A 14,223-nucleotide genomic window follows, 5' to 3' on the forward strand; every position below is an offset into this window, starting at 1 on the left:
TAGTTTGAAATATTGTTATGTATGTATTTTATTGACCAAAGTCTTTCATGTTTGGCAAGATAAAGTGTGAAGCAAGACGGTTTACTTAACACATCAGCTATAGCATTATAAAGACTTATCACTAAGTTGTGCTTGATGAGATGTGTTACTCTGGAACTACTTTCTAATGTGCTGCTGCCTCAAGTGACATTCGGTTGTATATAATACATGCTTATCACCCTGTTTATTAACCATCGCATATTCAGTAGTAGATTTGTAACACAGTGGAGTTATCTACCTTGCAGGAATCTATGGTATATCTTACCGATCAAAATGTGTTTAATAATTAGTCAGTAATGTTATAGTCTAGGCTTATAAGTATGTAAAAAGGTATTTTTTAAATTGTTTTTAAAGCATGCTGATGATTTTTCTTCAAATTGTCTTTGTAAGATTTTATGTTAATTTTAATGTTTTTTCAGCAATTGTGACATTTAGTTCTTTTCTCTGCAATTACTTTTTCTCCAGTTTTCTCGGAGGCAGATGTCTTCCCCAGACAAATCTCACATGCCTTCCATAGAACACACTGGCCCCCTTACATCCACTGATTCACGGGCAGAGTGCAGTGTGTTGGATGATCAGTACCCCCAACACGAGAACTACGTGTTGACATAGAATCGTCAAACTATAACAAATATGACTTTTAACGAGTCCAAGTATGGCATTTCTGATATATGTATCCATTCTGTGTCAATTAATGTTCGTTTCAAAGCGTCAATAACGGTAATCTGACCGTGGTTGCTGTTGATAACGGTGAGTTTTGCGATCTTCCGATTGCTTCACGCACGATTTCGCCGAAATTAATTTAAACAATATTAAAAGGAATTTTGAATAAAATTAATGAAATAAGTTACATACATAAGTCCAGATATACAAAGAACACTTTTTATAGCCAGACAGTGTAATTACATGATTAATTTGTGTACTTCAGTATGGATTTGTTGTCAGGGTATTTCCGGTGTTACGTGCTCAGGGTAAGATCTTTCCATGGGGAAAAAAACATCAAAACTCATTATTTCGTGTATAATGCGCACCCCCTTCTACACAGCTATGTGGACAGTACAGGACTCCAGTCTCTTATGACGACAACTTGTTCTTATTATTTACATAATCTAGAACTTATGATTTAAATTGATTATTGCCTTAGAGACTTGTGCAAGTCTAGTGTTTAGGCTGCATAGTTGTTTGTTGTACTTAAAACAAACTAAAATAATCATCAGTAATTGCATTTCTCATGGGCACAAAGTGGGACATTTGTTTTGTTTTTTACTGATTTGTGTGTTACAACATAAATATACTGTTTGCCTTTTTTTTGACTACAATCCAGCTATACACTGCCTGAACCTGACAATTTAGTTGGTTGCCAAGAAAACTTGCAAAGACAAGAACATATTTTATCATATTTTCCTATAATATTCTTCTATATCTTGACCAAACTTTAAGAAATCCATAGGTCAGTTTTCATGACGCTCAGTCAGTTTTCTAGAAAATGGAAATCAGAAACCCTGGGTTATGTCCCTTTGATGACAGGATGCGAAGGTTGTTGGTTTTAATCCAACTCTCTCTCATCAATGTATTACTGACAATATGACAGCAGAGACCATATACCGTAAGCAGTGTGTGGTAGCTATGTGAGAAAGTATCAGTTTGCACCACTGTTAGCAATATTATAGCAATATCCTGTGGGGCAATACCAGAAATGTGATTTATACATTATACATATCTGGGGATTCAAACCTGGGATTACAGCTCATGTGGTATATATATTACTGTAGAGCCACCAAAATTGTAAGTGACACTGATCATGGCAAACACATTTACCTGATACACCAAACTAGTCCCAAACACAAACTGTAATCAGCTGATTTGTTTCATTATGTTTTATTAGACAGTAACAAAATATTTGTTTTATTCTATTTGCCACTGTTGATAGAATTCACAGTTTGATAGGAAATCTTTCCACTGCATTTGAATCTGTTTCAGATATTTCGGGTCATACCACTTTTGCCAGCCATTGAAAGCTGATTTGTAATTTGGTACTATAATGTTGAATCTGTTCCTCTTGTAAAAAATCATTACAATATGTTTGTAAAAATCATTCAGGAAAAATGGATGACGACTTTCAAAAGCACATTTGATTATTTTGATGTCAACTAGAAGAGTTATGCCCCTTGTTGCAGATACAAAATCAAAGGGAGATAAGTCAGAGGTATTATTTTTGTTTTGTTGTTCATTAAGGCAGCAACAATGTTAAAATATAAGGTAAATGAGATTTTTCAAAAGTTATCAAATATGGCAGGCATACTGTTCACTGAAACAATTAATCTCCTGCTTTAGGTGGTAAACATAAAATGTCAACACCAGAGAAGAATCATTCTCTATTATCTGCCGAAAAATATTTCATTTGGCGTCAATGGCACAACGTGGTTTTCAAATTATGTAAATGGAAGACTGAAAATCTGTGATGACACACAGTATCATTACACACTATTAAATGTGAAAAAAAAACCTTACTATGGAGGATTGTTCAGGTAGACATTATTTGACAGACTCCATATTGTAAAACCGATTTCATCTGATATCAGCAGTCACTGGAGGGGTAATCATCTGTTTGAGACAATCTCGGGTACATAGGTACACCCATCGACAATCAGTATTTCCCCAGATAGTGAAACCCACTGCATACTCTTTTATTTTAATGTCACAAAAATGTCATATTTCATTAAGATAAATGAAAGTGTTCACTTTTCTTTTTGCACTGGCATCATACACTGCTTGTCAAAAGGAAGTATACACCCATGTTTGATGGTGGTCGAAAGGAGAAGAAAGAAACGGTTATTCGATGTGTGTATCGTTGTATTTGAGACATTAAGTTGGCTATGTTTTGAAGTCTGTTTTCAGCCTTGTTATGTTTTGACACAGTTTTTAATTTTCTCGTGTATGCTGCCTTTTGCCCGGCAGTTTAAATATTGACCTCATATTTTAGAGTTTTAATTTTGTAAATGAAATGTTTAGTTACAATGTTGCTTGATACAGTGCTGTGTTTCTCTTCACCTGTTTGTTGCAATGTCAAGAACATTCCGCATTTTCTTCTCAGACCAAATATCATGCTTTCACTCAAACAAATAACTTTTTTTTTACCTACCTCATGATATAGTTCTCAACTTTTGTTTATGATTCCAGTAGCAGTGTGTACACTTCATGAGTGAGTGAGTATGGTTTTACAACGCTTTTACCAATATTCCAGCAAAATCATGACAGGGGACACCAGAAATGAGCTTCACACATTGTACCCATGTGGGGAATCAAACCCAGGTCTTCGGCGTGATGAGCGAACGCTTTAACCACTAGGCTACCCGACCACCCTGTTTACACAAAAGTGTTTTGTCTTTCCATTATTAAAGTCATAATATTATTGTAGCCCTGTGCTTGTATTATTACTGGTCTGCGGTATGAACATGGTCAGTGATGGTACCAGTGCTTCGTCTTTTCTCCACCTTTTGGAATGTTATAGAAGCTTTTCATTTGCTACCAAGCATAATTGTTTGTTTTAAACGAAGTTGCTCCCTCCTTCCTTGGTTTTCTAATCTAGTTAAGAACATTCTCTCTGATTTCTCAATGAAATCAGAAAGGTTGACAGAATGAAGCAAAATAAAGTTGTGTTCAGGTTGCATTTTATTTGCTGAAAGAAGAACCAGCGTAGTACCTTGTCTTGAGTCCATGTTCGAACATGTATCCTGTGATGCAACCTAGTTTCATGGGAAAGCCTATCCCTGGTGAAAATGGAGTGATATAGTATTTGTCCACGAAGACATGTTGTATTTTCAAGTTTTTAACTCTGCTGATTGAAAGTCAGGTGAGCTATGTCATGGCCTGGGTGTCTGGCTGATTGAAAGTCAGGTGAGCTATGCCATGGCCTGGTTGTCTGGCTGATTGAAAGTCAGGTGAGCTATGCCATGGCCTGGTTGTCTGGCTGATTGAAATTCAGGTGAGCTATGTCATGGCCTGGTTGTCAGGCTGATTGAAAGTCAGGTGAGCTATGTCATGGCCTGGTTGTCTGGCTGATTGAAAGTCAGGTGAGCTATGTCATGGCCTGGTTGTCTGGCTTCTGTCATTGTGGTTGATGTCATCTGTAAGCATCTCCTCAAAAACCATTGGACCAATGAAGCTGAAACTCCACATGCTTACTCCCACCAATGATGACACCTGAATTTGTTCAAGAGGTTCAAATATGATTTTCAATATGGCTACTCCGGCAACCATATACAAAAAACTATTTACTGCTGAACAAAAGTATCAAAATGCTGTGAAATTTTATCAAAATGCAATTTTGTCTCTGTATATAATTATCTCTGAAATAGCCAGATTGAGGAAGCTGAACTTCCACATTTATTGTTCTCGTAAGTTGGCATCATATGTTGTTAGAGGCAATTGGATTTTAGTGTGTTTCATGTGAAACAGGTGTAACAATTGTATGGTAGTAGAAAAACTATTCTCCATAGAAGTCATTTTAAGCTCAGAGCATACCTGTCAACTCTCACGCATCTCGCGTGAGACTCACGCATTTATCACCTATGTCACGCTCACACGCAAGGTTGGGAAATTTTCACGCATTCATATGAAATGTAGATAAAAATATAATTTTTCAGAATACATGCTCTCTAAGGCCATTAAAATGGTCTTAAAATCATTCAAAACCATCGTATCCCAATTGCGTGGACCAATGCTCATGATGTTAATCACTGGATTGTCTGGTCCAGACTCTTATTTATTCATCGATGCTTGATCGATGCTCATGATGTTAATCACTGGATTGTCTGGTCCAGACTCTTTTATGTATACAGACCACCGTCATACACGCGGTAGCTGGAATATTGCTCAGTACTGCGTTAAACAACAAACAAAAACAAAATATGAATTTTGGTAGATCTGTACATAGTCTTTATGATCAATTGTCAATTTCCCCTTTTTGGCAAGACATCGTCTTCATAACTGTTTCATGTGCTACTAACACTCATTTTTATCCTCAGGGACAATATATTTTTAAAAATATCAACTGTATGTATATGTGTGATTTTTTATATAACAGTCTTGCATTGTTTTATATGCCGATAAGTAATTTGAACACTGAAGACAAGAGTGGCCAATATCAGTGGACACATTTTCTATAGATCAAATCTATGTTATATTTCAGTCTGTACAACAATGCTGGAGTTTATGCAATATATGGAGTTTATGCAATATCTCTTCATATACATGCTTTCCAATGTTTTGTCTTCTTTGAAAATAAAATATATGTCTGCCATGAATTATTTGTTGTTTCTGTTTATCTAAATGTACAGAGATTTCATGAGTGTACGAAACAGATTTTTCCTTTTTGGCATATAATTGACTGGTCAGGGTCACAATGAATTCATCTTCCCGAGGCAAGAGAGTTAACTGACTTTAAAAGTCCAGTTTCCTCGGGAAGATGCAATGAATTAAGCATACAACACCTTATCAGACCAAAAACTGGAGACCTCATTTCATTGGTGCACATGAGCACCAAACTAGACAAACATGACCTCTTGGCATAGTCACCAGTTGTATAGACTTTAGTAGACTTTTCTATGAGGCCAAGGTCATTAGAATGGAGTAAGGCAATTATTCTATTATTTCAAAAACGAGAATACCTGTGAAGATCCGGGCTAGAATAGGTCTTCAGCAACCTATGCTTGTTGTAAGAGACGACTGACAGGATTGTGTTGTCAGGCTCTCTGATGGTTGATTCATGTCATCGTATCCCAATGGCGTAGATCGATTCTCTTGATATCAATCACTGGATTGCCTGTTCCAGACTTGATTGTTTACGGACCGCCATCATATAGCTGGAATATTGCTGATTGTGGCGTTAAACAGACGAACAAATCATATATGGATACTAAAATGATAATGTTATCAAATGATTGAAAATAGGTTATGAAACCCTTTCCATATTCATAAGAAGTATGGGGGCGGTCGGGTAGCCTAGCTCGTCACGCTAAAGACCCGGTTCGATTCCCGACATAGGTACAATGTGTGAAGCCCATTTCTGGTGTCCCCCCGCCGTGATATTACTGGAATATTGCTAAAAGCGGTGTAAACCCATACTCTTTCACTCAATAACTCATAAGAAGTTCTGACTTAGTTGATGCATGTTATCGATCTCAATTGCATGGATCGATGCCCTTGATATCAATCACTGGATTGTCTGGTCCAGACTCGATCAATTACAGACCGCAGTCATGTAGCTGGAGTATTGTTGAGTGTGGTGTAAAACAATTAACAATCATAACCCTCTCAGTGACACCAAAGTAGATTGTCATGAAAATCAACTATCTTTACCTCAACATGATTTTTTTAATGAATTTTTGACCCACTCGAACATTGCTTAAGGATCTATAAATCGTGTTACATATAACATGTATGCTTTTTCGATTCTCCTCCAGACCCTAGAGAGTAAACTGAAAAAAACTCAATTCTCTAATGATTAGACATGTCTAAATTAAGGATTGTTCTGGGCTTCATTTTGATTTATTTTGTAGATATATATATTTTAAAATAAGATAACTATTTGCGGGACTAAAAGGTTTAACCCTGATCGATCTACATATTTGGGATACTATGACATGCATCAACCAAGTCAGCGTGTCTGACCACCCCATCCCGTTAACCATGTTAACCGACCAATTCTTACCCGGGTTGTCACGGGGGTAGCCATCCGTCACTCCAGACCAATTTAGCAGGGAACATGTCTTTGGTTAAACCAGACACCACAAATAATGTTTGGTCTCTGGCTAAACAATTAAATGTGTTTAAGTAATTACGGAAGAAAATATATACCCACAACCAAAACCTAGACAACTAAAATAAACAGTCCATAATCGCGATGCATTCGTTGTCGTGGTTACAGCAGATTCGTCTTGAGTCAGATGCTGCACCGGAAATGCCAAAGTTTCCCTTCTATATTTAGACGCACGTATTTTCCGTGTACCTAAATATAACTACGGTAGTCCACGTAACTCGTAGCGTCATTGCCTGAAGATGTTCGGTTGCTCTACACACTCCGAATCTGCAATGAAAATCATCGTAATATTTATAGTGGACGTAATGTCAACAACTTGGGTAAGTATGATTTTATAAATATCAATGACCAGATTCATATACACTAGACTCATATAATACGAGGTAGAGAGGTGCTACCAGATATATGGTCACACCCAGTGCCATTATACGATATAAAAGGATATAGTATAGACACTGGGGTGTGATCGACCATATATCTTGTAGCTGCTACTTGTAGTCTGTGTGTGTCCATGTTCTTGATGCTTTCACAAATGTCACCATATTGCATGCAACCTGACAATAGATAATAATAATAATAATGTGCACTCATTAATGCGCTAGCCTCTATTATATGGTCTCTGCCTCCATGTAGAGTTCATGCTGAAAGCGCTATATTCAAATGTCACTCTGGAAAGCCTTTTTGAACAAATGTGTCTTTAGTTTTGCTTTGAATGTCTGAAATGTTGAGGAAAGTCAAATCTCAAGTGGAAGATCATTCAATAACTTTGGGGCAGCCACACTGAAAGTCATGAGAGCAATTATTTTACGACGTTGTAATACATAATAACTTGATAAATAGTGGAATATTTCTATTTTATTTTTCAAATGATTTAAATTAAAACTGATGTGCATATTTGAATGTTCTATAAAATACATTCATGCGGTTTTAATTTTTTAACTTGACGTTTACACGATATACGGCTTTTCCATTGGACGAGAGGTCGGTCACAACCTCCGACGTTCATACAGTTTGGCCCTCACTCTATGAAGGTTCATACTCCAGTGAAGTCAGACAAAGTGAAGGTCAATTCTTAAGTTATGACACAATATAATATTCTGTCTGTTTAACGAAATAAGCGGACGCTTTTAATTGTCAATATTTTCTCGAAATTAGAGTGTATTTCTCGAAAATCGCACCTAAATAATGAGTCATAAACTCGTTTATCTAATTACACATGCTCGATTGTCATTAATTTCCGCCACGATAGTGTTCAAGAGACTTCCTTATTCAAATTTTAATTGGCAGTCGTCAGCAAGATATATTTAGATACTTTTTTCAGAAGCAGTGTTTTGTTTGTTTATCGCTGCCCACAGCAATACTCCAGCTAAATGACAGCGACCTGTAAATAATAATGCCTGGAACATCCAGTCCAGTGATTGATATTGTGAACAACGATCCATGGCGTCGTGGTAAGTGAGTGAGTGAGTTTGGTTTTACGCAGCGTTTAGCAATATTCCAGCAATATCACGGCGGGGGACACCTGAAATGGGCTTCACACATTGTACCCATGTCGGGAATCGAACCCGCGTCTTCGACGTGACGAGCGAAAGCTAGGCTACCCGACCGCCCCCGCCGTGGTAAAAAAACACATCACCGAGTCCGTCCACCCGTCACCTCAAGTTAGCGATCGACCAGCATAGGTTGCTGGGGGCTAATTCTAACCCGGAATCCCCATGGGGACACAAGCAGCGAGGTGTAGATTTGCTGGAGGTTTAGAACAAAATTATTTTTCTTAAACATCTACTAGTATCTCTTTTATGGATTTCCGAAAATGATCAATTTATAATTGTTTTAGTTTATCGTGGCTTTGAACATTATTTGGGTGATATCACTATGTGAGAAGAACGCCAAACTGACGCCCATAAAAGATGTTTACCATGGTACTGACACACAAAGCATCATTATCTGTAATGACCATTAGCAGCGGATCCTTACGCGGCTAAGGGACGCAACTCTGCAGAGAATGTACTACAGTGTACCAAAGAAAGACGTTAAAAGATGCCCGGTGACCTGAATGAAGGAGAAAAGGCCTGGTCGGCTCGAAGTCTGTATACTGAGTCTTGAGTGTAGTTTTCACGTTAAACTACAACATGGTATCTCAGTGGGTCAGCACTGTAAAACAGACAGTAGTCCGGAATAGGACGAACAGTCACATAAACACGTCGTAATATACGTGAAATAATCTTAAATGCGACGATAATCCATTTCACCTCACCCTCGGTTTACAACATCAAGCTGGCACGCCATCTGTTACTTAGATTATTTTGAACTCAAAGTTAAAACACCTCTCGTAGAATGAACTGTTTCATAGAAATATAGACCTTTGGTTTGTCAATATATACAAATACCTGATGTCGTAAAGTCTCGTCTTGCATGGTATCGTCATGCGTGTCGTGATATATATGATACCATAATTACCTAGCGATGCATTTTTTTAGGGACAGAATTCGCAACCATGCCCTGAACAACACTACTATGACATTAATGCACAAGACCACAGTTCTTGTAAACCGTGTGCCCAGTGCCCTCCCGGGTCAGAGGTGAACTCTTCATGCACGAACCAATCGGATACGGGTTGCAAGTCATGTGACCATGGAACATTTTCTAGCGGGGGAATCAAATGCCGGAAGTGCTCGCATTGCCTGCCTGGAACCTTCGTGTCTCACTATTGTACTTTGACCTCTGACACGCAGTGCGAACCGTGTGCAAAAAACATGTACTCTTCCGATTGGTCAGCTGGATTCTGCATGCCGTGCAGTAGATGTAGCAGGGCGATGACGGTGGAGAGGAACTGTAGCAAGACCCATGACTACAAGTGCGGAGATTGTATTGAAGGTAATATCTTATTCAAAAGTGTGTTTGTGACCGACAAATCACCATATAATGTTTCTAGGTTTACCAGGACCACAGCCGTGCACGTTGGTTTCACCAGAGTGCTAAAGTTCTTTGGGCTATCCTCCCATAAGTCTGGAAGGTAATTTAAGGTACCGACGTTTACTACAATATCTGAAAAACTATCGGACTTAGGCCTGTTCGTCACGGGTGGAACGAGCATTCATTGAAACAGCCATCTGCATAATGCTACCCCTGCGTCACAGGGCCATATGACACAGTTGAAGCAATCAACTCATCTCGAAGGGGTGCACGGGAATCATGCTCGTTGAGACGCCCAACGCTAACACCGTATTCGTGCGTGCGTGATTCCCGTGCACCCTTTCGAGTTGAGTTGATTGGTTCAACTGTGCAGATGTCTATTTCAATGAATGCTCATTCCACCCGTGAATTACCTTCCAGACTATACGTCAAGTTGATTGGCGATATAAAATAAATGGCGGCCAGTCCTAATTCAACATTGAAAAACTGACTGCCCTCAAAAGTCATTTTGATAGAAAGGGTGTCTTCATTTAAAAAAAAGACTGGCGGCAGCTTATGTTTCTAGACAATACGAGTTGCCTCCCTTACCCATTTCGACGTTGGGCAGTACGAGTTACCTCCCTTATCCATTTTGATTGGTTGGTAAAAGGTTCTAACAGCGAAACCAAAAATATTGGTTGGAATTGTATACACAAAACGGGATCGGGTGGTCAGACTCGCTGACTTGGTTGATGCATGTCATTGTATCCCAATTGCGTGGATCGATGTTCATGACATCAATCACTGGCTTGTCTGGTCTGGTCGAGGTTAGATGTCTTGATAGTTTCTTTAAGTGGCATTACCAGTTGGTATGATGGACAAGGGAGACAGATCTGCGAATAAACAAACCTCTGATTACTCAAGAAGTCGTTGGCATGGAAGACCCAGTCGTCTCAGACACCACGATTCGGACCCTAAGTGTGTCAGGATCCGTGGCGTTAAACCCATTCACTCTCTACTCACTTGCAGGCTACTACCGCCACCCGAACCTGCCCAGCACGTGCATCAAGTGTTCCTACTGCTACCCCGACCACCCGGGGGCCACTGTGGTGGTGGACGAGTGCCTCACCAAGAGCAGGGACCCCACCATGAGGTGTATGCCCATCATTGGGGGACCCATGCCCAAGAGGACACTTTCGGGTAAGCATATGTATGGATGTTGTATATAATAGTGAAGTACGTTCCAGCTTCACACACACACACACACACACACACACACACACACACACACACACACACACACACACACAAAGACACATACACTCACAGACACATACACTCACAGACACACACACTCACAGACACACACACTCACATAGACACACACTCACACATACACACACACTGACACATACACACAGAGACAAATGTGGAGATAGTTTAAAAAATACGTGAGCAGGAATATTTTTGGAACCATGTCATTTTTGTTGGTGACAATTTCTTCTTTTCTCAATAGGCTGCAGCATAATTTATTGTTTCGGGAATTTTCGTGGACATTTATTTTTTTCGATTAAATCCCAGTTGCCCCCACAATATAAAATGCTTGGTCCCTAAACGAGCCTGTTTTCAAGTGTTTCCTTTTGTCACATGATATATGGAATTTGTTACATGAATGATATAAGTTTTCCTTTTAAGGATCTTCAGGATCAACCACCCCAATAGGCTCATCTACCACAGATTCAGCCAGCACACCAAGTCCTTCATCACATGACCGGGAGGACACACTCACGCTGTTCACAACAACAACAGTGGTCCTCCTTGTCCTCATTGTCATCAGTATCACCATCATTATCATCCGTGGATATTGCGGACACGTACAAGGAAATAGAAAGAACATGGGGACATTCTTATGTTGCATTTGCACAAAGAAGAGAAAAATCAACAGAGCAACAAAGATGGCCTCGGAGTTGTTTCTGTTACAAGGCTCAGAATTGGAACAATCTGATGGTGTGACACATGATGGCGGAGGTTGGTCTGCTGCATTGACTGGGGTGCCCTGTCTTGAGGAAAGAGATGGTGATGGGTCAGAACAAACTGATGGTGTGAGACATGATGGCGGAGGTTGGTCTGGAGCATTGACTGGGGTGTCCTGTCTTGGGGAGAGAGATGGTGATGGGTCGAAACAATCTGATAGTGTGAGACATGATGGCGGAGGTTGGTCTGGAGCATTGACTGGGGTGTCCTGTCTTGGGGAAAAAGATGGTGATGGGTCAGAACAATCTGATGGTGTGAGACATGATGGCGGAGGTTGGTCTGGAGCATTGACTGGGGTGTCCTGTCTTGGGGAAAAAGATGGTGATGGGCCAGAACAATCTGATGGTGTGAGACATGATGGCGGAGGTTGGTCTGGAGCATTGACTGGGGTGTCCTGTCTTGGGGAGAGAGATGGTGATGGGTCGAAACAATCTGATGGTGTGAGACATGATGGCGGAGGTTGGTCTGGAGCATTGACTGGGGTGTCCTGTCTTGGGGAAAAAGATGGTGATGGGTCAGAACAATCTGATGGTGTGAGACATGATGGCGGAGGTTGGTCTGGAGCATTGACTGGGGTGTCCTGTCTTGGGGAAAAAGATGGTGATGGGTCAGAACAATCTGATGGTGTGAGACATGATGGCGGAGGTTGGTCTGGAGCATTGACTGGGGTGTCCTGTCTTGGGGTGAGAGATGGTGATGGGTCAGAACATCCTGCTGGCTTGAGATGTGAGGAAGGCGGGAATCTCGGGACAAGAGATGGTGCAGGATTAGGACCTTCAGCTGATGGGGGACTTGATGGCGTACATTTCTTTCTCAGGGAAAGAGGTGACGATGCATCAGAACAATCTGCTCGCTTGAGAAATGAGGTACGAGGGTATCCCTCGACAAGTAATGATGAAATATAGGGGATTATGAAGAATTTGCTGGTGACATCCCTTTCTCACTCATTACACTGGGTCACTCTGTGGCTGGAGGATCAGGGACAGTCAGACACATCTAATTAATCACACTGGATGAGCCAGAATCTCCTAACAGTAAAGGGGAAGAGGCACCGACATTGTTCCTGACACGTGAACATCCCGGTTAGAATAGGTCTTAACCACCCATGCTTGTTGTAAGAGGTGACTAACGAGATCGGGTGGTAAGGCTCGCTAACTTTTTTGACGCATATCATCGTATCCCAGTTGCGTGGATCGATTCTCATGACGTCAGACATTGGATTGTCTGATAATGACTCATAGGCTCATGCCCATGGCTTACTGTGTGAGTGCTCTGGAGAAGGATGCTTGGTCAAGGACGCAGGGAGAGGTAACAAGGACAGTCTGTAGGGATGACCACCAAGACTGACTGTTGGTCGGGGCTCCTTTGCCCCTAGTTTAAATAAACATTTTTTCAATCAAGGTTTGAATGTGGTCTAAACTGCAGCATTAGAAATTTACTTCTGGACTGGAATTTCTGAGCTGATATTCTTAGTGTTTTCATAATGTTAAATGGTTCACATATGTTTTCTTAGTGGACAAACATATGGACCAGCAGTGTCTGAACAGAAGAGGTTAAGAACATGGATAGTGTTGATCAGAGTTAGTGGCATGTTTCTGACTCATGCACAGTAGGAACAGAAATTGCTTTTCTTTCGGTAACCAATTAAAATTTTTAAAAAACAAAAAACGTTCACTTCATTTCCCCCAATTTTCTATGTAATTCTCATTATGATGTTTGTGTGTACCCACTAATGAGAAGTTGTAATATAACAGAGAAGGGGGAGGGGTGTGTGACAGATTTATTGCAAGACTTGTAAAAAAAACTATATTTCGCGTTTCCATTGTAATAACTCCCCCGCCCCTAATATTGTTCTTTTTATTTAAAGCTATTTCAATAAATGGGTTTGTTGTTTTTTTTGCCCTAGGCACAAACTTGTCATCCATGGAGTGTGAGATTCACAGGGGAACCTGGCCATATGGTCACCATGCACTGACAGAAATAGTTTGTAAACTTGACTAACTCAGTGAATTTTGCTGTCCACTTAGACACTAACATGTTTGTAGACTTTACAAACCAGTTAGTAAATGGGTTTTTTTCTAGTTAGACGTGTGGATGGCCTATCGTCGAATAGTATAATTTCCAAATCAGTTAGTAAATATTACTATCCATCTTTCAAATTACTGGTTTACTCATAATGTACTAATTTCAATAGTATATTTACTATATAGGCTTTAGTAAGTTTTACTACATTTTAATAAATGCTTGTTTCTTGGTCATGCTGCGCTCCTTGCAGACAGCTGCAGAATACAATTTGCAAAAAAAAAGTAAATAACAAATGACATAAATGATACAGGTGAAAGATAAAACATATAATGATTTAAAGTGACCTTTTAAGTTTAGTTGCACAATACTACGAAATGTAAGTGACTGGTAAAAATAATATACAAGTTTTG

General features: G+C 39.8%; 1 protein-coding gene across 2 annotated transcripts; it reads left to right on the top strand.

Annotated features, from left to right (window-relative positions):
- Window positions 1-7,098: 7,098 nt before the first annotated feature.
- LOC139450160 (uncharacterized transmembrane protein DDB_G0289901-like) lies at window positions 7,099-13,624 on the top strand. 2 transcript variants are annotated; one of them, XM_071231832.1, is made up of 4 exons: window positions 7,099-7,179; window positions 9,340-9,736; window positions 10,784-10,954; window positions 11,450-13,624. In XM_071231832.1, exons 1-4 carry the CDS (start codon window positions 7,099-7,101, stop codon window positions 12,691-12,693), a joined length of 1,893 nt encoding a protein of 630 aa, XP_071087933.1. In that variant the 3' UTR covers window positions 12,694-13,624. The 2 variants fall into 2 exon arrangements, with proteins under 2 accessions (XP_071087933.1, XP_071087934.1); XM_071231833.1 differs by lacking the exon at window positions 7,099-7,179 and having other exon boundaries at window positions 9,604-9,736; window positions 11,459-13,624.
- Window positions 13,625-14,223: the final 599 nt, after the last annotated feature.

This window comes from Haliotis cracherodii, unplaced genomic scaffold (assembly GCF_022045235.1).
Source record: "Haliotis cracherodii isolate W230 unplaced genomic scaffold, xgHalCrac1.p SCAF_8, whole genome shotgun sequence".
Lineage (NCBI taxonomy): Eukaryota > Metazoa > Mollusca > Gastropoda > Lepetellida > Haliotidae > Haliotis > Haliotis cracherodii.

What these genes read in the sequence shown, in the direction of transcription:
- LOC139450160 (XM_071231832.1), top strand. Translation starts at nt 7,099, where the DNA reads ATGTTCGGTTGCTCTACACACTCCGAATCTGCAATGAAAATCATCGTA. An exon ending in ACGTAATGTCAACAACTTGG is followed by an intron (nt 7,180 to 9,339) that starts GTAAGTATGATT and finishes GCATTTTTTTAG; the next exon opens with GGACAGAATTCGCAACCATG. An exon ending in GTGCGGAGATTGTATTGAAG is followed by an intron (nt 9,737 to 10,783) that starts GTAATATCTTAT and finishes ACTCACTTGCAG; the next exon opens with GCTACTACCGCCACCCGAAC.